This window comes from Eptatretus burgeri, chromosome 5, assembly GCF_056783735.1.
Source record: "Eptatretus burgeri isolate ZD-2024b chromosome 5, Ebu_testis_v1, whole genome shotgun sequence".
Lineage (NCBI taxonomy): Eukaryota > Metazoa > Chordata > Myxini > Myxiniformes > Myxinidae > Eptatretus > Eptatretus burgeri.
Window position 1 is genome coordinate 1,693,691 of NC_140965.1, and position 27,158 is coordinate 1,720,848.

The following is a 27,158-nucleotide window of genomic DNA, read 5'->3' on the forward strand; positions in this document are numbered from 1 at the left end:
GGGCGAGAGCACTCCCACCCAGATACCTATCAAGTGTTCATGGACGGCAAATGGACTGCCCAACGGCATACTCGTTATGGATTTAGTCGTGTTGCGTGTGATCAGATCAGAGAGCAGACTTTAAATAGGGACAGCAAGACCAGTGGAGGTATCATTGGTTACACTCAGAAAAGCACAGCTGTGAAGAAGTGGATCCTGTCCCAACCAGCACGTGCGGAAATCGCAAGGAATTGTGAGTCCATGGCGGGTATCCACGATGAGCCCCGAACGAGAAAGGATTTGGATGTGTCGAGCTCGAAGAAGAGTGAAGCAGTGGTGGTACAAGTGATGGACACAGCACTTCAAATGATTAACCCTTTCTCCAGCGCTCACCTTGAACTCGTCAATATTAGTTCAGGTGTCATCGCACCGCCAGCCACTTCCGCAGACTTGATGAACGCGTATGTCAAGGGAGAGAATGCTGTCGTGCAATTCATGCGTGATCGGCTTCTCTCGGGTGAGGTCCCATTCTTCAGTCCGATTTTGAAGGCCAAATTGGCAACTTTCTCGAAGGCGCGAGGCAAGTCGGCGACTCCCCACCAGCAGACGCCAAAGGTTGAAATTGCGAATGAACGTCGTCTTTTCACACAACTGCTGTTGATTGGAGAGAAAAGCAATGTAACACTCCACGATCTGCTCACGTACCCACTGGCAAACATATCTTTCCCACTGGCATCTGGTGATGGTTCGATTGCTCAGACGGACAAAGCCAAACTCCGCAACCATATACTGAAACTGTGGCCCGATTGCCGTATGGACAGTCGGCCTATCCAAGGTGTAACAATTGTGGATGGAATGGCCGTTATTCAGGCGATAAAGGCTGGTTCACTGCCTCACACTTTCGGCAAACTGGAAGAGATGGTGCTGAACATCGTAGTGGCCAAAGCACGACATAACCAATCTTCAAGTCTGGACATGGTGTTTGATACTTACCCAAGTATCAGCATCAAGTGCCTGGAGCATGCCAGACGAGCGAGCAGGATGGGCGATGTTCAGGTGCGAACCATCTACCGACGTGATCAAGCCCTTCCAAAACAGTGGGCCAATTATCTCCTGAGCCGAGCCAACAAGGATGCGTTGATAGAGTTCATCGTCGAATCGTGGACTAGAAACATCTCTCCATCAAAACTGGGCGACATGCTGTTGTACGTCAGTCATGCCGGCAAATGTGAGAAAATCGAGGCGTCAAATGGTGGCATGACTGTGTCGTGTCGTCAGTACCTGAACTTGAATGTGACCATGAGGAAGCTGACACGAAGCTCCTGCTACATGCCGCTCACGCGGGACAGAATGAAGAGTCGGTGCGCATAGAGAGTTTCGACACTGATGTGTTTGTGTTGGCGTTGGCTCACTCAAAGTCGATTCGAGCACGAAATTTCCATCTGATCACAGGAAGTCCCAAGGACATTATCGTCGTTGACATTAGGAAGCTGAGTAATGCCTTGGAAAGTTCTGTCTGCCATGCGTTGATAGGTTTGCACAATTTTACGGGAAGTGATACCACCAGTGCATTCCACGGTAAGGGCAAAACAAGGCCATTTGACTTGATGATGAAGAGTCCCCATCTCATCACCTGTTTCGGGAGCATTGGTTGAGAATTCACGCCAGATCAGAATAGCATTCACGACCTGGAAGAATTCGTCTTCACCATATACAATCAGCCGAGCATGAAGAGTGTGGATGAGGCTCGCTACAAGCTGTTCTGCAGCCAGTCGTTGGGAGAACAGAAGTTGCCGCCTACAAGCGACGCTCTGATGCTGCATTGCAAAAGAGTAAACTATCAGACTGCGATCCACCACCGCACGACTGAGAGGTTTATAGAAGCCCCTTCTCCTACATTTCATGAATGGATTGAACGCAACGGAGCACGGATTGTTCACTGGCTGAGCAAACCACCAGCGCTGAAGGAACTGTTAGAGGCGACGAAATGTAATTGGAAGAAGATGAAATGCGAGACCAACCAGTGTTCTTGCCGGTCAAAAGGACTGTCCTGCACAGAGTGCTGTGGGTGTCAAAACTGCGCCAATGATGAACAGAGCCGTGCAGAAATAGAACTTATGAGTGATGAAAACGGAACTGATGATGATTCCGACGACGAACTGTGAATGCAGGTGTCACACTGCTTTTGCTGTGGTGATCTACTACACAGTAGTATTCAGGTTGGTTAGCATGTAATAGTGGACTTGAGTTTTGTAATAGCAGCAGTCAAGAGCCTAGTTCAGCAACCGCTTCAGAGCAAGAAATACTGGAGTTCTAAGACAGTAATCTTCTTGTGGTGGTTCTACTTTTCATCAGTCTGAGTCACGCAGTCTCTTTGTCTTTGATTTAATCCGTAATAGCCAATGTAACTGCCTTTATTAGTCAATGTAACTACCTTTAATAGCCAGTGTGGCTGCATTTTAAGCAAAAAGTTGCCTTGGTCAATTCGAAGGCCTGTCTGGTCGGTCCAGACGTTTTCGGCCGGTAAAAATATGTAACTGCTTCGGTTTACGACCTTTAATTATAAACATCTTTAATAACAGTGAATAAGGTTTTCTTTGATAATATATAATTCTGTATAACATATTGTATCATTTTAAGACCTCACAAGAGTTTTCTTTGATGTACATATCAGTCTCTCCTTGATTCTTCATTTCTGTGTCAAAATCGTGCTTTCATGATCGGTGTATCTTTAATTGCCAAAAATGACCAATTGTGTCACATCCTCGACGTGGAAACAAGTGGATTTGGACTCAGCGTCTAAAATTCTTTAAGTATGCCAAATTTCATCCAGATTGGTGATCTGCACAACGAAAATCATTTTCTGAAGGTAATAGTGAGTACCTCCACATGGTCTACAGGGGGGTGGAGGGCCATGGCAGAGTCAGACACTGCTGATGGATTCCCCCACTCTAATTTGATAACATGTCCAACCTGCACTCCCTTTGGTGGTTCAGTTCCTTGCTTTACGGGGATGCCAGATGATCTGAAAGATGGAATTGCGGGTTGAGAGACATAATGTTGTAACTGCATTTTTGGTGAAACTGAATAAAATGGCTCTCATGTCTAACAAAACACCATTCAATGATGACCTGCCGGGCCACGGACTACATCCTAATGTTGGGTGCATATCCTGTGAAGAGCTGGTGAATTTCGCCAGGAACCATCATAGCGTGCATCTCGAGGCAGCTTCAGCGTCTCCGAACTCAGTGGAAGTCGACTTGGGGAATTGATCCCCAAGCACCGATCCTCCAGGTTCTGGAGTGCTTACGCAGCCTGGAGACCCAAGTAGTGGTTTTGGCCAGGCCTGGACTTGGTGCTAGTGTATTGAGGGAGAGGGGAGGAGTCCATGCCTGGTGTTGGCTCAGTGGTTAGGGTGGCGGCTTGGGATCCGAGGGTCCTGAGTTCAAGCCTCGTTGCCCGCTGAATTAATTCACCAGGGGGTTGACTCAGCCTGCCATCCTTCCGAGGTCGGCAAAATGAGTACCAGCTTGCTGGGATGACCGAGTCATTCAAGTATCCTGCGTCAGAGTGGCGACCTGTCCAGGATTGTGCCCAAAAGCCAAGGAGACTGCTTCGGCAGCACCAACGCTCTGTACAGAGTATGGTCCCAATGGATGGAGGAGTCCCCCACCCCATCCCCTTGTGGGAATGGGACAGGGGGTTGACTCAGCACCGCCTCATGTCAGCAATAGGGTAGACCTGATGGCCAGACAATGTAGCCTATTAATTATTTGTGAACACCCTGGTATCCCCAAGGCTTGGGGAACATGTGGGTGTAGTTTCCCCTCGATCTGTCAAGCATTTTTGGAGAAGATTTCTGAAGGATTATTCTTCAAAAAGATCATAGCTGCCAAACCATGTGTCCGATGATGTCGATAACGTTTTGTTCCTCATGGGTATGCAATCATACCTGTAAAGTTTCACCTCAATCTGTTCGAGTGTTTTGGAGAAGATTTTTGAAGATTTTTATGTTAAAAAAAATATGGCTGCTGAACCACGTCACCAATGACATCATCAATTATTTCCCCCGAAACAATTTAGCCCGAGATGACCCTCAAAAGTTTTCATACTGTTCGGATAAAGCATTCAACAGATGCAATTATGACGTAATAATAAAGCCACCTCATGTATGAAAAAAAATCGCACTTGTTTTCCACGGGGAGTACTTGACACGTGCCAAGTTTGAATTTTTGCAATGAAGCGGTTTCAGAGATAGAGGTGCAACGTTTTTCCTTTTTTCGAACATAGCTGCCACACCACGTGACCTATGACATCATAATTATCATTGAAAGATTCGTTGTGAGTTGTCACACCTTAATTAAGCCGTTGCAGATAAATCAGAGAAAATTAACATGGACTACGTATGTACTGCACATATTAGCATATGTACAGACGGACAACCGAATAACATAATGCTTCCGATGACTTTGTCAGCAGAGACATAAAAAATTCTGATCACGTTTCTTTGTTCATATTAAAATAGTCATTAATACTGATTACATAGCAGAAATCATACATGATCTCGACAGCTATGAACAATGTCAGAAATGAGCTTTCCCAGAGCAAAGACCATGACAGGTGCAGAGTGCAGTGGTACAGTTAACACCAGCCACACGGCACTTGCAGGGGACCTTGCACTCTTTTTTGCAACCGCAGATTTCAAAAGCAATGCAGAGCTCATGAAAGTCCATGAGATGCGGCATGATAGACACATCAATAACAACAACTTCACGATCAGTTGTGCACATGACAACATGCATAAAGCCATTGAAGGTTCGATCTGCAACATATACAAACATATGAGTGTCAGCTTCTTTGTGGGAGCACAGAGATTGAGGATAGGGTCTCACTGGTGGAGTGTTGACAGCAAGGGAGTCAAGTGTTATCAATTCCTTGCCTGGATGAAGCTCCATCTTCACGATCATCTTCACTGACTTTACTTCATTCTCGGGCGAAAAGGATCCTGTGAAATTTAGCTTAATGTCTTGCATATGCTGTCGCAGTATCACAGCTGCTTTGACCAAAGTCATTGCCTCAGTGTCACAATCATCTGACATCTTCTGAAGAGCCTGGCTGACATCAATGTCAAATGCTAAATCAGTGCGGTTTGATGGACACGTGCCTTTGATAAGATCTGGAACTGCAGCTGTCACTTTCTGATGGAGTCGATTGGTGTGAACATAGCCATCCACGCCCAGGGAGAGAAGGTGAGATGAATACAAGTTAACAAGCTCTGTCATCTTGAACTGCCCTAATGCCTCGTTGGGATTCAATATCGTCGACCAAGTCAGCAAATGCTTGTGCCTTCAGGAATCTATTTTGGTGGTTATCATCAGCCTCAGGAGATTCAATGCTTGCAGCCTGTCAGTAAAGCTTTGCAAGGCACTTAAGATGATACACAGCATCTACGGCTATAATGTCACCAGCGGAGAGCTTCCCAATCAAAGCCTTGTCTCCAATGATGGCAGAAGACCTTCTTACCTTGGCATCAAGGCCAAATGTGGCAACTGGCAACCTTCCTTCAGCTCTTCCCACCAGTATTATCGCATAGCAAGCAGAATGGGTCTCCTCCTGGCAGTTATTATTCTGTACATCGGTGACACACACCACCACCCTGAGACATACCTGGATTACTGACTCTGCATTTCTTGACATGGCTCGTGTTCACAGGTACATGATTCTTCTTAAGTTGAGCTTGTTTCACCTTTTGCGATTCCACCTTGTTTTTACATCCTTTGTGCCAGACCACATTGTTAGACTTCAGAAAATTGACAATGTCACCAATATCGCCACAACCAAGATCATCTACTACGACATATATGGGTAACTCATGGAGGTATTTCAATTTCTGAATATTGCCAAATGAGGTTTCTCAGTGTTGGCTAATTGTTTTGGAAGTTTGTGGATTGGCAACGGAAGCAAAGCTCCCAATTCCTAGTGTCCATGGGTGCACTCACATGCACTGAAATAATTTCACCTTCTGTTGTTCTATCTCATGTTTCTTACCTGAAAGTACAAAAAAAGTTCAGAAAAGTTAGTTGACTGACTAAGCCATCCAAAATATACTAAAACATGCAAATCATTGTGCAAACATCCTGACATGACTTATTTGTGAACACCCTGGTATCCCCAGGGTGTTCAGACCTTTGCTCTGTGGTGTGACCTTGACCTTGCAGTCCCAAGGTCACTCTTCCATTGGATATCCCATCATCAAATACATACATGTAGAGTCGAGGATCATGAAGATATCTGATCTAGAACCGAAGATATGGCCAAATTAGTCGAGAGGCGATGCTGAGTGGTTGAGGTGGCCATTTTGAATTTATGCAAATGAGGTTGAAGGCGAGTAGACTTGGTGTGCGTCCATTTCTTAACTGTTTTCTCGGGTCAGTCCAGAAATAGCCCCGTGGGGCACTGACGGTTATTCACCAACAGGTGGGGTGAAAAAGAGGAATTAGGGGGAAGGGGCCATGGCCTCCCTTCCTGAGGTGGTACATTCACGGGGCGCACAACTTAGGTTAATTACTTCCGGTTCTGGGTTTGGAGCGTCGACAGGTCTCCTTCGGGGCTCTTTGCTGACGATCTCAGAGTTAAGTTTCTGGTCGTTATCTGTCCCGTTTTAACTGTTTATTTGCTCACCGACATGTTAATGGGTGTTCCTAGTTCGGTTTTGTTTCAAAAATTGTGCTATTTTGTGAGATTTTGTCGACCTTGTCTTACCGGGTGCTTTAGGCTTTCCCTTGAGGCTTGAGGCCTACCGGTTCCCCTCGGTGTACGGTCGTGTTTGTTTGTTTTTTTCTCCCCATTACCTTCAATTTCTATCTTCCCCACTTTCCTATTGTCCCCCATCCCTCCCAACTAATCACTATATTTCTTATCTTAAATCAAAAAAACCCCCTACCTTTCTCCTTGCACACTCATGATTCTCGATTCTTCTTCTTCATCTCCTCTTTTACTTCTTCCTCCTCTTCTTCTTCCACGATTTTTTTCCACAACACTTCCATGACTTTCTTCTTCTTCTCCTTTCGGCTGCTCCTGTTAGGGGTTGCCACAGCGGATCATCCGTCTCCATTTCACTCTATCCTCCACATCTTCCATTGACACTCCAACCACCCGCATGTCCGCCCTCACCGCATCCATGAACCTCTTCTTTGGCCTTCCTCTTCTCCTACCTGGCGGGTCCATCCTCAGCATCCTTCTCCCGATATACTCCGCTTCCCTCCTGTGCGCATGTCCAAACCATCTCAAACTCGCCTCTCTCACTTTGTCTCCAAATCGTCCTACCTGCGCTGTCCCTCTAATATACTCATTTCTTATCCTGTCCAGACTCGTCACTCCCAACGAGAATCGCAGCATCTTTAACTCTGCCACCTCCAGCTCCGCTTCCTGTCTTTTTGTCAGCGCCACCGCCTCCAAACCATACAACATAGCTGGTCACACAACACGTCCATGACCTAATCTGCTGAAAACTCTCTCAAACATTTATAATAATGACAAAAACGATCTCTTATAATGCTTCATCTTCCTCTTTCACATGAGTGGTACTCTTTACTGTATCATAATGCACTACTCTTCTGCTATTTAAACAGACCTCTCAATTCGACCTCTCCTTCATACCTTGCCTAAAAAAAATCCAACTGTTACAGCGTTTCTTCTCTCCATCTATCTATAATTCCAGCAGTGTGAGTGCGTGCGTGCGTGTGTGCGTGCATGTGTGTGTCTGTGACTGCTGTTTATCGACAACCACTGGTCCGATCTAATTGAAACTTGCCAGGTATATTGCTGGGGACCTGAGTATGTGCCTTTTCAAGGTTTGATATTAATCGGACAAGTGCTTCCCAAGTTATGGCCATTTATTTACCAACCAATGACAAGACACGTTGCTTTGGCCATTTATTTACCAACCAATGACAAGACACGTTGCGGCGGCCATTTATTTACCAACCAATGACAAGACACATTGCTGCGTAGGCGTGGCCGATGGGGAAGAGAACCTCAGCCACGTTCCTCATTACAGGTTACATCGTACGGACTTCCGGATCGTGATGACTTCATGTATTCTAATAATTTCCCCTTCTTCGTATATTTCAAGCTCATATTTATTTATAGATAAACACAATGCCCCAATTCAGTCGTCATTTATGAGAGCGAAGGAACAGACTGTGTGGTTGTTTGAAAGTGAATATAAATATTTTTTTTTTTGCACGTACGTTTATTTTATTTTTTTCTCTTCTCTTTTTGTGTTTTTCCTTGCGATGACATTGCGAAAAGGCAAAATACGTTGGCGCTAATTGAATAATTGGCCATTAAAACTAAATTGCGAATAATCGTAACTGCGATATGCGAACTTCCGGACAGTGAGGACTTAACTTCGCGTCGGCCGAGGCGCGGCCGGCCGACGATGACGTCACATGCCATGCCGGTTACGATGGGGATCGATCGGTGCCTTAGTTACCGTGGCTTAGGAGTGGCAATGGTCAATGGCAGCGAATGTCATGTCAAGCAAAGACAGGGAGGTAAACTTGATTTTAAGTTGGATTTTAATTAACTCTTTGTGAAAGTATCACAGCAGTTGTTACTATACTTCAATGCAAGCGATAATTCGTGGAATGCATGTGAACATTCCGTACGGGCACGCACTACTTCCGGATGGTGATAACAATGTATTCCAATAATTTCTCGATTTCTTATGCGCATTTATAGATAAACACAATACCCCAATTCAGCCATCTTGAAATTTGTTTCCGTCGATTTCGAGGAGAACGCCTTGTCCGAGTAAATCCATTTTTGCAGGGGGTGTTGGGGTTGAGTAGAGGAAGGTTCCTTTCGAAAATGGGCGCGCTGCGATTTTCAGTGTGGCCGCCACGGCATTCGTCTTGAAATTGGTTTTCGTCAATTTTGAGAATGGCTTGGCTTGTCCAATTAAATGCATTTTTGCAGTGTGTGTGTGTTGGAGTTGAATAGAGGAAGGTTCCTTTCAAAAATGGCCGCGCTGCGATTTTCACGAGCCGCCACGGTAGCCATCTTGAAGTCTGATTGATTTTCGATATGACGTCCAACGTGCTCTAACTGACTGCATCATCGTGATATCACTGCTTCCTTTTACAATGCATGGGCTGAGGGGTTATGCCCGCTTTGCGGAGCAATTTTTTCCTCTATGATTACATTGCCTTGACTAAGGCTTGGTGGTATATTTCACAATATGAGAACATGCTAACCTAAAGTGAATCCCCCATAAAAATAATTCTGGATCCACCCTTGGACCTTCCTGGACGGCAATTTCAGGTGCAGTACCCGGGATTAAAAAACCCCAAAAATCAGAGCCTCCCCCACATCCATCCCCCCCCCACATACCCACCCCCACCAACCCACCACTGACCCACCACCCACCTCCACACACCCCCACGTCCACCAAACACCCATTCCCCCCCCCCCACTGACTCCCCATCCACCCCCGTCAAATCGCACCCTGGGTATAACGATGCATATGTATCAAAAATATTGTTACGTATCTAGAAACCATTTGCATTCAACATACAGTTCCCAAATGTCAGTTATCCCGTTAACTACATGTGTAGTCGGATCACTTTCCTTTTGTCTAGTGGGAGAATCAAAAACGTGCGTTGCGACTTCTTTTAGTTAGGTTATTAAATCTTTACATCGAACAACCAACAAGCCATCTGCATGACCCCTCGGGCCGTCACGATCCACCGCCAACCGGCTGCACCATCAACGTACCTTTGCAACGTTGATACTGTTACTCGTCGAGTGTGGGCCCGCGTGGAGGACTGGCTGGGGTTTCCCGGGAGGGCCGTTGCAGCGTTTTACTGTTACTCATCAAGTTTGACCCCACGTGGAAAGAGCGGTTGGGGTTTCCCGGCAGGGGCCAAGGCCCCGCCCAGGGAAAGGTGGGCCGTAGGACCCTGTCCAATGAGGGGCGAGGCGTTTTTCGTCAAGAGCCCCTCCCCATGGTGGGAGGAGATATATCTCCAAGACTCTCTGAGTAAGGAGTTTTCACGGTGGCTGTGAGCAGTCTGGTTCGTTGTTCACGGTGGCTGTTACGGGGAGAGGAGTTCTATAGACACTGACTATTCGCCACGCGAATTCTGCCACGAGTCCCACACGTGTGACTGGGACAAAACCGACGACCTTTGGCAGGTGCCGCACTACAGAGCACACTTTCCCTCCGACGACCAGGTACCCACCGAACTCTGACCCCTAGCTTGACTCTCTTCACGGCTGTGAGGGTCAAATAAAGACTCTGGGGTTTCTTTTGTTTTTGTGTGTGGCTGCGTGTGGGCCCATCTTTAAGTAGAACTAAGTAAGTGTTTTTGCTTATTGTAAATATTTCCCTGCTTGCATATTCGCACCAAGTGTTGCCTTTGTCTTTATTTTACTGTTAATAAATTTATTATAAATGTTCCCAGTGTGTTTCTGTCCCTTCTTACATTGGTCTAGCATGGTCCGGGTCTGAGTATAAGCGGGGTTTCATCCCCGGTAATCTGTCTATCATAGCCGAGACATCCTGGTCAGGCCCCGCTCGACTGCAACAACCAGGAAAGGTTGGTGGCAAAGCGGTAGTCGGTAGTGTGAATCTACCGCTGCCGGTAGAGTAAATCTGGTTCGACCAGGCGTTCCGAGGGCGTGGCTTCCCCAGTAGTTTAAATCGCGAAGCTACTTAGGTAAATTGGTTTTAGCCAAACAGACCCTACGCTACGCGGTTGAGATATTGGTATCCACGGTCGGTTCAGAGACCCGCCAGCTCACGGAATTAACCGGAGCGACGGCCTACAATCTGGAGACTCTGGTGGGAGACGGGGTAACCTCCCCCACCTAGCGGTCGTTCTTGCCACCGACCCCCCGGCACGCAACAATATGTTAGCAGCATTGAACATTCCAGATGGCAAGAATGATTCAGTTATTTTCTCTTTGTTTAAAGTATTTCGACGTAAGTTGACCTGTGTGCTATTAAACCCCATTCTATGTTGTGTGTGTTTCATCACGTTAGGAGCGAATCGTAAAGTTTAATGGCTCACAGTGTGGATTCTGCACTCCGGGATTTGTGATGTCCATGTATTCCCTGCTGAGGAGCAACCCAGAACCAAACCAGCAGGAGCTTTCCGAGGCATTTCAAGGCAAATATTTATTTAATAATGATTATGACTGTTTTAATGATTATTAAATTCAGTACAAAATCTTTATGAAGGATTACAAAATGGGTTTCCATTGCACCAATTGTTTTTTAATCGTTCACCATGCTCCCTTACTGTGTTTGCACCGTCATATGCTTTCCTCTCGAAAGATGCAATACATGGAGGCCCGTGTGGAAAGACTGGAGGATTGAGGATGAAAGGACCGTATCGTATCAGTGGACATTCTGTAGGTCTGACGAGTGGAGCAAAAGAGCAGAATGAATCGATAGCTTCGAGCCAAGAAGGGTAACAGGGTGTGAATTTATGGAAGAATACATTCACCCTGGTGGTGGTGAGAAGCAGAAGAGGTTGGAAGAGAAAGATCAGACGAGAGATTGTAGAAATCTGTGACTCCGCAAACCCTCTCGGCCACATAATTTATTTTCCTATTCGTATCTATTAACATTTATGTCCTCACTAATCTCCGGGCTCTCTTGCAAATCTCTCGCTACCTATCCATTGGCCGTCCATGAAGCTCCATACTTCACGAAACAATCTATATCCTTTGTCCATCTATTTCCCTCAGTATTACTGTTGGCATCAAACTTCCTTAAAACTGATGTTTCTTGTACAACTATTCCATGAGTTGTGTTCGTGTAGCTACTTGTGTAATAAAATTTGGGTCTCTCTTACTCTTCCCTAGGTAACCTCTGCAGGTGCACTGGATACAGAGGAATCATCGAGGGTTACCAGACCTTTGTGAAGGTGAGTTTATCTTTTGTTGTTTGATGTTTATTTTCTTCAGTGGGACATCCAGACATCACATTCAAACATGTATTTCCCCTTCCCTTGTTGTACCAGAACGGTAGTTTTTCTTTTTGGATCAAACTCAGATTTGACAGCTGAAAGGTTTGCTGACTATTAGCTGAGCTTTGTAATGCTGTACTTTTTATGCTGTGGGATTAATGTGTAACTTTCTTACAGCATGTTTAACATATAATCATGGTTTTCACCTTAAGATTTGTAATTATAATTAATTGCATGTAAAACGAGAATAGTAAAACGTATTATGAGATTAAGGATTCGTCACTCCTGAGGTGTCATTTCCCTGGTCTCTGTTTATGCTCCGACTGAGGCGAGTGATCTCACCGTGAAGGATGCATTCTACGCCATGCTCGAGTCTGTGGTTGATCAGTGCCCCAGACGAGATACACTTCTTGTCTTGGGGGATTTCAATGCATCGACTGGAACTGATAGGGATGGTTATGAGACATGTGTTGGTCCCCATGGGTCAGGAACTATGAACCAGAAGAGCACTAAGTTCCTTGACTTTGCAAGAAGTCATGGAATTAGGGTGGCTGGTTCATGGTTTCAGCGCCCACAAGCTCATCGCTGGACTTGGTATTCCAACGCTGGCGGTGTGGCAAAGGAGATTGACCATGTCCTCATTGACAGTCGTTGGAGGATGATCCAGAACTGCAGGGTCTACCGGAATGCTCAGTTCCTCAATACTGACCACAGGCTTGTTGTAGCAACTCTAAAGCTGCACCTTAAATCATGGAGAATGGTACCATCCCAGCCGAGGCTGGATGTTAGCAAGCTCAGGGATGAGAGAGTAGCTGAGGAGTTTGCGAACAGGCTGAGTGGATACTTGGGGGGTCTGGGTGCTTTGGGGGGTCCTGAAGAGTTGTGGAGTGCCTTTGCCGGTGGATGTCTTGGAGCTCACCGCAGGGCAAAGAAGAATTTTGTCTCTCAAGGGACACTGGATACCATTGACCAGAGTCACAGGGCCAGGCTGAATGGCAGAGCTGAGCTGTTCAGGGAGCTGAGGCGTAAAACTGTACGTGCACTGAGGGTGGACAAGGAGGCCTATGTGCGAGGAATCTGTGAAGGGGTAGAGCATCACTTGTGAACAAGTGATTCTCGTCCCGCTTACAGGGGAATTCGCGCATTGCGTTCATCCAAGCCCATCGCTCAGAGCACTGCAGTTCGAGCAGAGAGTGGTAGGCTCTTGACAGAGGAGTCTGACGTGAAGGCCTGCTGGGCCAGTTACTTTGAGCGGTTGTACCAGCCTGATCCCCCAGCTGTCGAGTTGGACGTCAAGGGTGTTACAATCCCTGTTGCTGACCCTCGAATCAACTGTGGTCCACCTTCGCTTGTGGAAACATGGGCTGCGGTGAACCAGTTGAAACGGGGCAAAGCTCCAGGGATCTGTGGCATCCATACCGAACTTCTCAAGGCTGGTGGAAATGCTGCACTCGTGTCGTTGCATGCAGTTTTGTGCTCTGCCTGGAACACAGGCATCATCCCTACAGACTGGAAGAGGGGCCTTGTTGTCCCTCTCTGGAAAGGGAAGGGTGATCACCAAGACTGCAACAACTACCGAGGGGTGACGCTGCTCTCAGTGCCGGGCAAGGTCATTGCTCGGATAATTCTTGATAGGGTTCGCCACCATCTGCTTGAGCACCAGCGTCCAGAGCAGTCAGGCTTTACACCAAAGAGGTCAACGATTGACCGTATCCTTGCCCTTCGTGTCCTCACCGAACGCAGATGAGAGTTTCGGCAGGGGCTGCTTGCAGCCTATGTTGATCTCTGTAAAGCGTTCGATTCTGTGAATCGGGATGTCCTCTGGAGGATTCTTGGTCTTCGTGGGGTGCCACGAAAACTGATCGATCTGATGTCTGAACTCTACTCTGGAACTGAGAGTGCTGTGAAGTGTGGTGGTACCATCTCTGACTTATTTCCAGTTGTTACTGGAGTTCGTCAGGGGTGTGTACTGGCCCCCACACTTTTCAGCACTTGTATGGACTGGATTTTAGGGAGGATATCGGAGAGATCAAGCTGCGGTGCATCGTTTGGGAATGTCAAGATCGGACCTTGATTTTGCAGATGAGGCAGTCATTTTTGCGGAGAATTTAGACATCCTCTTGGGGGCCCTCGAGGTGCTGAAAGAGGAGTCGGAGCCGCTGGGATTACGGGTTTATTGGGTCAAAACTAAGATCCAGGCTTTCCGTGACATCTTGGATGCTGCTGTCCTGTCTGTGTCTGTTTGTGGTGAGGATGTTGAGGTCGTGGAGAGATTCACTTACCTTGGCAGTGATATTCATGTCTCTGCTGGCTATGAGTCAGAGGTCAATCGACGTCTGGGTCGGGCTTGGGGAGTCATGGATTCACTGGATCATGGGGTGTGACACTGCCGGTACTTGTGCGGGAGGACGAAAGTCCGAGTCTTCAGGTCCTTGGTACTTCCAGTCTTGCTCTATGGATGCGAGACTTGGACTCTGACCAAGGATCTGAGACGGAGACTTAATTCCTTTGGTACCAGGTCTCTTCGGAGAATCCTTGGCTATCGCTGGTCGGATTTTGTGTCCAACGAGCGGTTGCTGAGAGAGAGACTGAGAGAGATGAGATTTGTTACCTGCATAGTCTGTGAGCGTCAGTTGCGGCTGTATGGACATGTGGCTCGTTTTCCTGACGCTGATCCTGCTCACCAGATTCTCTCAGCGAGGGAGTCTCATGAGTGGAGGAGGCCAGTGGGCCGACCACGTGCCTCATGGTTGCAGCAGGTTGACCATCATCTCAAGGAGATGGGGATGGGCCTGGCATCTGCCTGGGGGATGACCAGACGGAGGCCCCTGGAGTACCGGCGGAAAGTGGACGCAGCGACGCGCTGTTCTGGCACATGCTCCCATACTTGACCCTGAGAACAGCACTCAGTGGAGCGCACACCGATGCCAGGATGAACAGTTTATGTTTTGTCTCGCACTGAGAGGCCGGATCTTCATCCAGACCTGAAACAAGATTGAATTGGCTTGTTCTTGTCACATACCCAGCTCGTCCATGAATTTTTATCCGAATCCATCCAAAACTCTTTGAGATATTGTGCTATTTTCCGTTTTTGGACCTGTCTCTCAATTGTGAAGAATCTCTTTAAAGATTCTTGTGTCCATATCCGGATCTTCACCAAAATCGAATAAATTCTTCTTTCTCACACACCCAACCTGTCCACCACATTTCAGTTAAAAAAATCTATCCACAACTTTTTCAGATATCCTGCTCACAAACAGAGACAAGTCGACAAACAGATAGACAGGGGTGAAAACACAACCCCAAAACACAACCCCCGTCTACCTTCAGTGGCATAGGTAACATCAATCAATCAATCTAAAGCAAACGACCAATCAAATCAATGCATTTTCCATGTTCAGACGTCGTTGAACTATTAATTGGTGTCGTGTTCCCTTGTTTTTATTACCCGTTCTGAGCCTGGTCTGGGTCAAACGTTAAGGAGTTAGTTTTTCACATGCACAGATGCTGAATGTAAGGGAGAGGCGTGTGGGCAGTGGGGTACAGTTGGTGCGGGGCAAGTCATAGTACATAACCACCCTGGGGGAGTGGACGCTTCATGCCAATTTTGAGCACCGTTAGTGAAAGGGATTGGCCGATGAATCGAAACAAACACATACACACCATATACGTGTGTGTGTGAATGTATATATATATATATATATATATATATATATATATATATATATATGTATATATATATATATACACACATACATATCTTCTCTTCTTCTTCTTCTTTCGGTGAGCTCCTGTTAGGGGTCGCCACAGCGGATCAACCGTCTCTATTTCGCTCTATCCTCCACATCTTCCATTGACACTCCAACCACCCGATGTCTGCCCTCCCCGTATCCATGAACCTCTTCTTTGGCCTTCCTCTTCTCCTCCTGCCTGGCGGCTCCATCTTCAACATCCTTCTCCCGATATACTCCGCTTCCCTCCTGTGCACATGTCCAAACCATCTCAATCTCGCCTCTCTCACTTTGTCTCCAAACCGTCCTACCTGCGCTGTCCCTCTAATATACTCATTTCTTATCCTATCCATCCTCGTCACTCCCAACAAGAATCACAGCATCTTCACCTCTGCCACGTCCAACTCCGCTTCCTGTCTTTTTGTTAGTGCCACCGCCTCCAAACCATACAACAGAGCTGGTCTCACGACCGTCTTATATACTTTCCCCTTCACTCTTGCAGCCACCCTTCTGTCACAAATCACTCCTGCAACTCTTCTCCACCCACTCCATCCCACCTGCACTCTCTTTTTCACTTCTCTCACACACTCTCCGTTACTTTGGACAGTTGATCCCAAGTATTTAAACCCATCCACCTTCCCCACCTCAACTCCTTGCAACCGCACCATACCACCACCCTCCCTCTCATTTACGCACATGTACTCCGTCTTACTCTGACTGACTATCATTCCCCTTCTCTCCAGTGCGTACCTCCGCCTCTCAAGGCTCGCCTCAGCCTGCTCCCTACTCTCCCTACAGATCATGATGTCATCCACGAATATCATAGTCCATGGAGACTCCAGTCTGATTAGATCTCGTCTGTCAACCTGTCCATCACCATTGCAAACATGAAAGGGCTCAGGGAATCCTTGGTGCAATCCCACTTTTACCTTAAACCGGTCCATCATTCCTACCGCACACCTCAGCGCTGTCACACTGTCCTCAAACATATCCTGCACAATCCTCACATACTTCTCCGCCACTCCCGACTTCCTCATACAATACCACAACTCCGCTCTTGGCACCCTATCGTAAGCTTTCTCTGAATCCACAAACACTCCTTCTGAATGTAACTCCTTCTGGCCTTCCCTATACTTCTCCATCAACATTCTCAAAGCAAACATCGCATCAGTGGTGCTCTTTCCTGGCATAAACCCATATTGCTGCTCACAGATCGTCACCTCTCCTCTCAACCTAGCTTCCACCACTCTTTCCCACACCTTCATGGTGTGGCTTAACAACTTTATCCCTCTGTAATTTCCACAGCTCTGCACATCACCCTCATACTTGAAAATCGGAACCAGTACACTTAATCTCCACTCCTCCGGCATCCTCTCACTTTCCAAGACTTTATTAAACAATCTGGTTAACAACCCCACTGCCATCTCTCCTCAGCACTTCCATGCCTCCACTGGTATACCATCTGGGCCAACCGCCTTTCCACTTTTCATCTTCTTCATAGCAGTCCTCACTTCATCCTTACTGATCCACCCTACTTCCAGATTCACTATCTCCACCTCTTCCAACCTTCTCTCTCTCTCATTTTCTTCATTCATCAGCTCCTCAAAGTACTCCATCCACCTTCTCAACACACTTTCCTCGCTCGTCAGCACATTCCCATTTGCGTCCTTTATCACCCGAACCTGCAGCACACCCTTCCCAGCTCAGTCCCTCTGTCTTGCCAATCGGTATAAATCCTTTTCCCCTTCTTTTGTATCCAACTTCTCATACAGCTCGTCATATGCCTTTTCCTTGGCCTTTGCCACCTCTCTTTTTGCCTTTCGCCACCACTCCTTGTACTCCTGCCTACTTTCTTCATCTCTCTGACTATCCCACTTCCTTTTCGCGAACCCCTTCTTCCTTATACTTTCCTGTACTTCCTCATTCCACCACCAAGTCTCCTTATCTTCCTTCCTCTGTCCAGATGTCACACCAAGTACCTTCCTCACTATCTCCCTCACCACTTCTGCTGTCGTTGCCCAATCATCCCTAACCACCATCCAACGCCTGTCTCACCTCCTCCCGAAATTTCATGCAACAGTCTTCATCCTTCAGCTTCCACCATCTGGTCCTTGGTTCAGCCCTCACTCTCTTCCTCAACCTCACCTCTAAAGTCATCCTACAGAGCACCAATCGATGCTGTCGAGGTACACTCTCCCGTGTCACCACCTTACAGTCACTAATCTCTTTCAGGTTGCATCTCCTGCTTAAGATGTAATCCACCTGTGTGCACTTTCCTCCACTCTTGTATGTCACCCTGTGTTCCTCCTTCTTCTTGAAATACGTATTTACCACTGCCATTTCCATTCTTTTAGCAAACTCTACCACCATTTGCTCTTCCACATTTCTCTTGTTGAGACCGTACCTACCCATCACCTCCTCATCCTCTTTATTCCCTTCCCCAACATGCCCATTGAAATCTGCTCCAATCACCACTCTTTCATCCTTGGATACACTCTCCACCACTTCATCTAACTCACTCCAGAAATCTTCTTTATACTCCATCTCACACCCCATATGTGGGGCATATGCACTGATGACATTCATCATCACCCCTTCAATTTCCAACTTCACACTCATCACTCGGTCAGACACTCTCCTCACCTCCAAAACCCTCTTGACATAATCTTCCTTCAGGATTACCCCGATACCATTTCTCCTCCCATCCACACCATGGAAAAAACAGTTTGAAACCACCTGCAATGCTCCGAGCCTTACTCCCCATCCACTTGGTCTCTTGGACACACAGTATGTCCACCTTTCTTCTCTCCATCATATCAGCCAACTCTCGCCCTTTGCCAGTCATCGTCCCAACATTCAGAGTTCCAACTCTCACCTGCACACTTCTACCCTTCCCCCTCTCCCACTGCCCCCGGACTCGCATTCCCAGTCTCCTTCTCCTCCTTCGCCCAGCAGTAGCACAATTTCCACTGGTACCCTGCTGACCACCGGTACCGGTGGCGGCCGTTGGTAACCCGGGCCTCGACCGATCCGGTATGGAAATTCGTTTTGTTGTCCGCATAATGATTTGGCATAGGTTTTTACGCCGGATGCCCTTCCTGACGCAACCCTGGTCGCCTCTTACGACACACAGGGATATGGTACAGCTATTCTAACCGGGGCATATACCGGGCCCAGTACAACTGGTGCTCATTTCGCCGACCTCAGAAGGATGGCAGGCTGACTCAACCCCCTGGTGTTTTCGACTTGGTATGTATGTATATATATATATATATATATATATATATATATATATATATATATATATATATATATATATATATATATGTATATATATATATATATATATAATTGTTGTGGTGTTCCCTTGTTTTTTATAACCCGTTCTGAGCCTGGTCGAGGTCAAACGTTGAGGAGTTAGTTTTTCACATACACAGATGCTGAATGTTGGGGAGATGGGTGTGGGCAGTGGGGTGCAGTTGGTGCGGGGAAAGTCATAGTACATAACCATCCTGGGGGAGTGGACGCTTCATGCCAATTTTGAGCACCGTTAGTCGATGAGTCAAAGGGTTTGGCCGATAAATCGAAACAAACACATACACACCATATACATGTGTATATACGAGACACATATACATATTCATATACATACATACATATATATATATATATTTATATATATATATATATATATATATATATATGTATATATATATATATATATATATATATATATATATATTTATGTTTATATTTCGAGAAAAAAATTAAGAGACCACTGCAAAATTATCAGTTTTTCTGGTTTTACTATTTTTCGGTATGTGTTTGAGGAAAATGAACATTTTTGTTTTATTCTATAAACGACTGACAACATTTCTTCCAAATTCCGAATAAAAATATTGTCATTTCGACTCTTCTGGCATTTATTTTCAGAAAATGACAACTGGTCAAAATAACAACAAAGATTCAGTGTTTTCAGACCTCAAATAATACAAACAAAACATGTTCTTATTCATTTTTAAACAACACAATGCTGATGTTTTAATTTCGGAAGAGTTCAGAAATCAATATTTTGTGGAATAACCCTGATTTTCAATCACAGCTTTCATACGTCTTGGCATGCTCTCCACCAGTCTTTCACATTGCTGTTGGGTGACTTTATGCCACTCCTGGCACAAAAATTCAAGCAGCTCAGCTTTGTTTGATGGCTTGTGACCATTCATCTTCCTCTTCATCACATTCCAGAGGTTTTCAATGGGGATCAGGTCTGGAGATCTGGCTGGCAATGACAGGGTCTTGATCTGATGGTCCTTCACAAAGACAAATCTGCCCGATTCCAGCCTTGCTGAAGCACCCCAGATCTTCACCTATCCTCCACCAAATTTCACAGTGAGTGTGAGGCACTGTGGCTTGTAGGCCTCTCCAGGTTTCTGTCTAACCATTAGACGATCAGGTGTTGGTTTAACTGAAAATTGGACTCATCAGAGAAGATGACCTTACTCCAGTCATCTACGGTCCAATCCTTATGGTCTTTTGCAAACCTCAGTCTGGCTCTTCTTTGCTTCTCATTGATGAAGGGCTTTTTTGAGCTTTGCACGACTTCAGCCCTGCCCCTCGAAGCCTGTTTCGAACCGTCCTCACCATACACTTCACCCCAGCTGCCGTTTGCCATTCTTTTTTGTAGGTTACTTGATGTCATACTACGGTTGTTGAGTGACATTTGAATGAGTTGCCGGTCATCCTGGTCAGTGGAAAGTCGTTTTCGCCCTCTGCCAGACTGTAGCTTTGTTGTCCCCAATGTCTGCTGCTTGACCTTGTTCTTATGAACCACCATCTTTGAAATTTAAAGGATGGAAGCAACGTGACGCTCACTGTATCCCTCTGCCAGTAAAGCCATAATTGAACTCTTCTTTTCCTCACTCAAAACTTTTCTTTTCAACTCTTTTGGCATGGTCAATAGTTATTTTTTTGATTCCATTTACTTTTGAGGTCCCACTAGCACTGCTTTTGCCATCCAGCTGGTCCTATTGCAAGAGGATAGTGATGACCACAGCAGTGTTTTTTGTACTTTTCCTTGTTAAATATGATTTGGTTCAGGTGATCACCTAATCATTACCTCACTAAGTCGAATGAGGTGTACCTATGTTGGAATTCAACAGACACTGGAATGGAATGGCTGCCATACAAGTAGAGATGCTGATTTAAATTTATTTTGGAGTCGTCTCTTTTATTTTTTTTCCAGAGCTAAATTTAGATGTAAATATATATATATATATATATATATATATATATATATATATATATATATATATATATATATATATATATATATATATATATATATATATATATACAGTCATCCCCCGTTTATCACGGGGTTACGTTCCAACCCCGCCCCCCCTGCGAGAAGTGAAAATCCGCGATGAATGGACGCCTCCCCAAAAAATGCCAAAAAATGCCTATTTTTTTTATAAACGCGGTGTATAAACACGATTGGGTTTGATTTATATCGAGTGCATAATAAACGCTGCGTGGTGTATTCACACGATTGGGTTTTATTTATATTGAGTGATTATTAAACGCTGGGCGGTGTGTAAACACGATTGGGTTTGATTTATATCGAGTGATTATAATTAAACGCTGGGTGGTGTGTAAACACGATTGGGTTTGATTTATATCGAGTGAATATTAAACTCTGGGCGGTGTGTAAACACGATTGGGTTTGATTTATATCAAGTGATGTTGAAGGGGTGATTCAGTGATGAAAGAGATTTATATCGAGTATCGAGTTTGTGGGAGCCGAGAAACCGGAACCGTGAGATCTTGCCTTGGCACGTCAGGGTGTGAGAAGGCAGCTGGTTGGTGGTGGATCGTGATGGGCCGAGCGGTCATGCAGATGGGATGGTTGTCAGATGACTTGTTGGATGTAATCACCTCACGAAAAGAAATCTCAACGCACGCCTTTGATTCTTGCACGAGAAAAAAGGAAGGGGATCTGACGACACACATACTTAACGACATAACTGACTTTTGGGACATCTGTATGTTGAATGCAAATGGTTTCCAGATCCGTAACAATATATATATATATATATATATATATATATATATATATATATATATATATATATATATATATACATACATATACATGTACAGTCATGCGCCACTTAACGACGTTCCGGGCAACGACGGATCGCATATTCGACGGATCTGACAGCTATGAAAAAAAAAAAATGTAGCTGAAAAATTCCTATCGCCGAGTGATGTGGATGACGTAGCGCTGCCAGTCGTATAAAAATAGCACTTACAATTATGTACGCTGTACAGTACATAATACTTCATGATGATAATAAACGACAGTGTGGCCCTGTTATAATGCGATCATTGAGGTCCATAAAATGTCATCGCGAAAAAACAGGGTCGTGCGAAATCAGGATTCAAGGAAATCGGCTTTCAAACTGAACCAATGTTTGCACGTTTACCTTCTCGCAAGTAAATTACCTTTGAATTGAAGAATTCCGCGAATAAATCGTTGTTGCAGTCGAAATTAAAACACATTTCTTTTTGGTGAAGCTTTTTATGTTGTTAAACAATCGCACTGTTCCGAAAATATATATCACAATTGACAGGAGCTCGTTTCTTCATTTGTAAAATATAACATCGATGCAATGATTACGTATTTATAAAATCCAAACGCTATTTATTCATCTTTCGATAATCGATGCGAGAGGAGATTATAAGCTGCTGCTAACAACACCGATGGCCGTCATGAACAGCACAAAGGTAAAACTAACGTGTCATCAGTCTCTCTTGGATGTGTGTTACATTTGCCGACAGTATTCAGTACAGTAACATGCTGTACAGGTTTGTATCCGAGGAGCAATAGGCTATACCATATAGCCTAGGTGTGTAGTTTTGTGAAAGTACGATGTTCGAAAATGAAAAGGAAAAAAAAATGATGTTCGCACAACGACGACGTCGCTTAACGACGCGTTTCTCAGAACGTAACCCCGTCGTAAAGTGCCGCATGACATATATATATATATATATATATATATATATATATATATATATATATATATATATATATATATATATATATATATATATATATATATATATATATATATATATATATACAGTAGACGAGGCGTAAGTCGTCATCATCGGGACCGAGAAAAAAGTGACGACTTAGAAATGTGACGACTTGCGCATATGCGAACATTCATGATGACTGTGGGGTGAAGGATGAAGTTGCGCGTGGCCTGGACACGTTTCTGTGAGAGCCGGCTATTGTACCAAAAGGAAAACGCAATCGTCGGGGCATAGGTGGGCGTTCATTGGTGAGTTGAAAAGTGATCAAGCAAAGATGGAATTCATGAATCAGTTTATCAAAAGTAAAGATAATGAACAACTGTAAGACAACAACTTCGCCTGCTTATCACCATGATGGGATTGACCAACGAACCCCAGAGACTTTTCTGGCAGCATCTGCCAGAAAAGCCCAGTCTCATCGGCATTGTACACGTCCCGAGGCTGATACCTTTCCAAGATGTCTTTCAATTTGCCATCCTTCCAGTCGTGCACCACTGCCGAATCCACGCTGCCTGATTCGCCGCACTTCTTGACCTTGCCGATTCCCCACCTCACTTTGAATCTGTCTATCCAGTGCATCGGCAAGGTCTCGGCATCATCATGCCCGAGGTCCGCAGCGAATTTACGTACCTTCAGCAGCAACATTTCACCGTCCAACCGAATATTTGGCTGAGCCGACATTTGCCGAAACCAGATGATGAGCGCGTCATCGACATCTTCAAAGGACACACATTTTACGCGTTTCACACTTACCACCGGCCTCGCGATCTTCTCCACTTGTCCAAACATCGTGCCCTTATTCTTCAAGATATCATTCAATGTCTGCCGTTTGATGTCCAACTTCTCAGCTATGGCTGTTTTCTTCATCAGTGGGTTTGCCTCGCAAAACTGGATAATGTCGTATTTTTCTTGGTAGATTTTAGTTGTAAGCTTGCACTTAGTCGCCATTGTCCTGCCTGCAGTGCGATCAACATGTGTACACAGTTATAAATAGCCTATCACTGGCAGTGTAACCCAATGAGCGAGCATCACGATTCCATGAAATCGGGCTTCTCACGAGGCAGCAGTTCCGTGTGACGAGTTAGGAGTGGTAATTTACTTGAGTTTCCATTACGTGGGAATGGACAACATCTGACGACTTAGACGAAGTGACGACTTAGAGATGACGACTTACAGAGGGATGACCCTTTTATTCATAGGGACTTAACATGAGATAAATTCGGGACTTTTTGACGCTGCCGACTTACGCCTAGTCTACTGTGTATATATATATATATATATATATATATATATATATATATATATATATATATATATATATATATATATATATATATATATATATATATATATATATATATGAAGCCTGGTGTTGGCTTAGTGGTTCGGGTGGCGGCTTGGGATCCCAGTGTCCTGAGTTCAAGCCCCGTTGGCTGCTGAATTAACACCAGGGGGTTGACTCAGCCTGTCATCCTTCCGAGGTCGGCGAAATGAGTGCCAGTGTACTGGTCCCGGTGTATGCCCCGGTTAGAATAGGTGTACCATATCCCAGTGTGTCGTAAGAGGGGACCAGGGTTGGCGTCAGGAAGGGCATCCGGCCATAAAACATTGCCTCAAGAAAAAGCCAAACCCCTGCACAGCAGGGAAAAATGGCTGTAAAAACGGTCAATATATATATATATATATATATATATATATATATATATATATATATATATATATATATATATATATATATACATATATATATATATATATATATATATATATATATATATATATATATATATATATATATATATATATATATATATATATATATATATATATATATATATATATATATATATATATATATATATATATATATATATATATATATATATATATATATATATATATACATATATATATATATATATATATATATATATATATATATATATATATACATATATATATATATATATATATATATATATATATATATATATATATATATATATATATATATATATATATATACATATATGTATATATATATATATATATATATATATATATATATATATATATATATATATATATATATATATATATATATATATATATACACACACACACACAGTAGACGAGGCATAAGTATATATATATATATATATATGTATGTATATATATGTATGTATATATATATATATATATATATATATATATATATATATATATATATATATATATATATATATATATATATATATATATATATATATATATATATATATATATATATATATATATATATATATATATATATATATATATATATATATATATATATATATATAAAAGCCTGGTGTTGGCACAGTGGTTAGGGCAGCAGCTTGGGATCCAAAAGGTCCTGAGTTCAAGGCCCGTTGAGCCACTGAATTAATACACCAGGGGGTTGACTCAGCCCGTCATCCTTCCGAGGTCGGCGAAATGAGTACCAGTGTACTGGGCCGGTGTATACCCCGGTTAAAATAGGTGTACCATATCCCTGTGTCGTAAGAGGTGACCAGGGTTGCGTCAGGAAGGGCATCCGGCGTAAAAACCTATGCCAAATCATAATGCGGACAACAAAACGAATTTCCATACCGGACAGAGACAGATTGGAAATAGCAACAGACAATTATTTATTATAACCACACAAGCAAGCAATTATTCAAAAGAAAGTATTAATAAGAAAGAAAGCAAAAAGGCACATCAGAGCAGATATAACCATAACACGTATTCTATTCAATCATACCTAAACACAGGATTTGGCCATCATTTACTGATAGTAGACGAGGCAAAAATCGAAAAGTCCCCGAGAAAATTTTTTTGTGGCATCGCTTGTTTATAGCAGGCATCCATGTTGGTTCATTCCACTGTGGCAAGGTAAAAAGAATGTGGGTGGATGCCATCACCGAGTTTCAATTTCAAGGTCATTTTGAAGGTCACCAAGGTCATTGCCGGTCGATTTTGGGGTTTTGCCTATTTTTATGAAACCGGTGCCTATTTTAATGAACATATCAATAAAACCAAAGCTTGTATATTGTAGCAAGTATATTCTTGCATTGTGAATGGTTAAACTGAAAATATACCTTAATTTATAGAGTTTTAAGAGACTGAAAGGCAAACATTGCCATTTTTCTGTCATATTATTATGGGTATTTTACCTTCTGCTCCTTCTTCTTGTATCTGACAATGGTCGCTGGTTTGTTCCCCAGTCGATTAAGCCTGGTGTTGGCGCAGTGGTTAGGGCAGTGGCTTGGGACCCAATAGGTCCTGAGTTCAAACCCCGTTGGGACACTGAATTAATATATGTATATATGTATATATATATATATATATATATATATATATATATATATATATATATATATATATATATATATATATATATATATATATATATATATATATATATATATACAAACCAAATCGAAAACATCAGGGGGTTGACTCAGCCTGCCATCCTTCCGAGGTCGGCGAAATGAGCACCAGTTGTACTGGGCCCGTTATATGCCCCGGTTAGAATAGCTGTACCATATCCCTGTGTGTCGTAAGAGGCGACCAGGGTTGCGTCAGGGAGGGCATCCGGCGTAAAAACCTATGCCAAATCATAATGCGGACAACAAAACGAATTTCCATACCGGATCGGTCGAGGCCCGGGTTACCAACGACCGCCACCGGTACCGGTGGTCAGCAGGATACCAGTGGAAATTGTGCTACTGCTGGGCGAAGGAGGAGAAGGAGACGGGGAAGGCGAGTCCGGAGGCAGTGGGAGAGGGGGAAGGGTAGAAGTGTGGAGGTGAGAGTTGGAACTCTGAATGTTGGGACGATGACTGGCAAAGGGCGAGAGTTGGCTGATATGATGGAGAGAAGAAAGGTGGACATACTGTGTGTACAAGAGACCATGTGGATGGGGAGTAAAGCTAGGAGCATTGGAGGTGGTTTCAAACTGTTCTACCATGGTGTGGATGGGAGGAGAAAAGGTGTCGGGGTAATCCTGAAGGAAGATTATGTCAAGAGGGTATTGGAGGTGAGGAGAGTGTCTGACCGAATGATGAGTGTGAAGTTGGAAATTGAAGGGGTGATGATGAATGTCATCAGTGCATATGCCCCACATATGGGGTGTGAGATGGAGTATAAAGAAGATTTCTGGAGTGAATTAGATGAAGTGGTGGAGAGTGTATCCAAGGATGAAAGAGTGGTGATTGGAGCAGATTTCAATGGGCATGTTGGGGAAGGGAATAAAGAGGATGAGGAGGTGATGGATAGGTACGGTCTCAACAAGAGAAACGTGGAAGGGCAAATGGTGGTCCAGTTTGCAAAAAGAATGGAAATG

The 27,158-nt window shown here is 44.2% G+C and overlaps 1 protein-coding gene across 5 annotated transcripts in view; it reads left to right on the forward strand.

The window, feature by feature from the left end:
- LOC147025695 (xanthine dehydrogenase/oxidase-like) overlaps window positions 1–27,158 on the forward strand; it is a 400,539-nt gene that overhangs the window by 27,081 nt on the left and 346,300 nt on the right. For all 5 annotated transcript variants that reach the window (XR_015057977.1, XM_085880369.1, XM_085880370.1 and 2 more), the window contains exons 6-7: window positions 11,030–11,156; window positions 11,857–11,918. Coding sequence is in view for 4 of the 5 variants with exons in the window: in XM_085880369.1 (XP_085736495.1) it covers window positions 11,030–11,156; window positions 11,857–11,918 (189 nt within the window). In the remaining variant the exon portion in view is untranslated. The remainder of the gene's footprint in view (window positions 1–11,029; window positions 11,157–11,856; window positions 11,919–27,158) is intronic.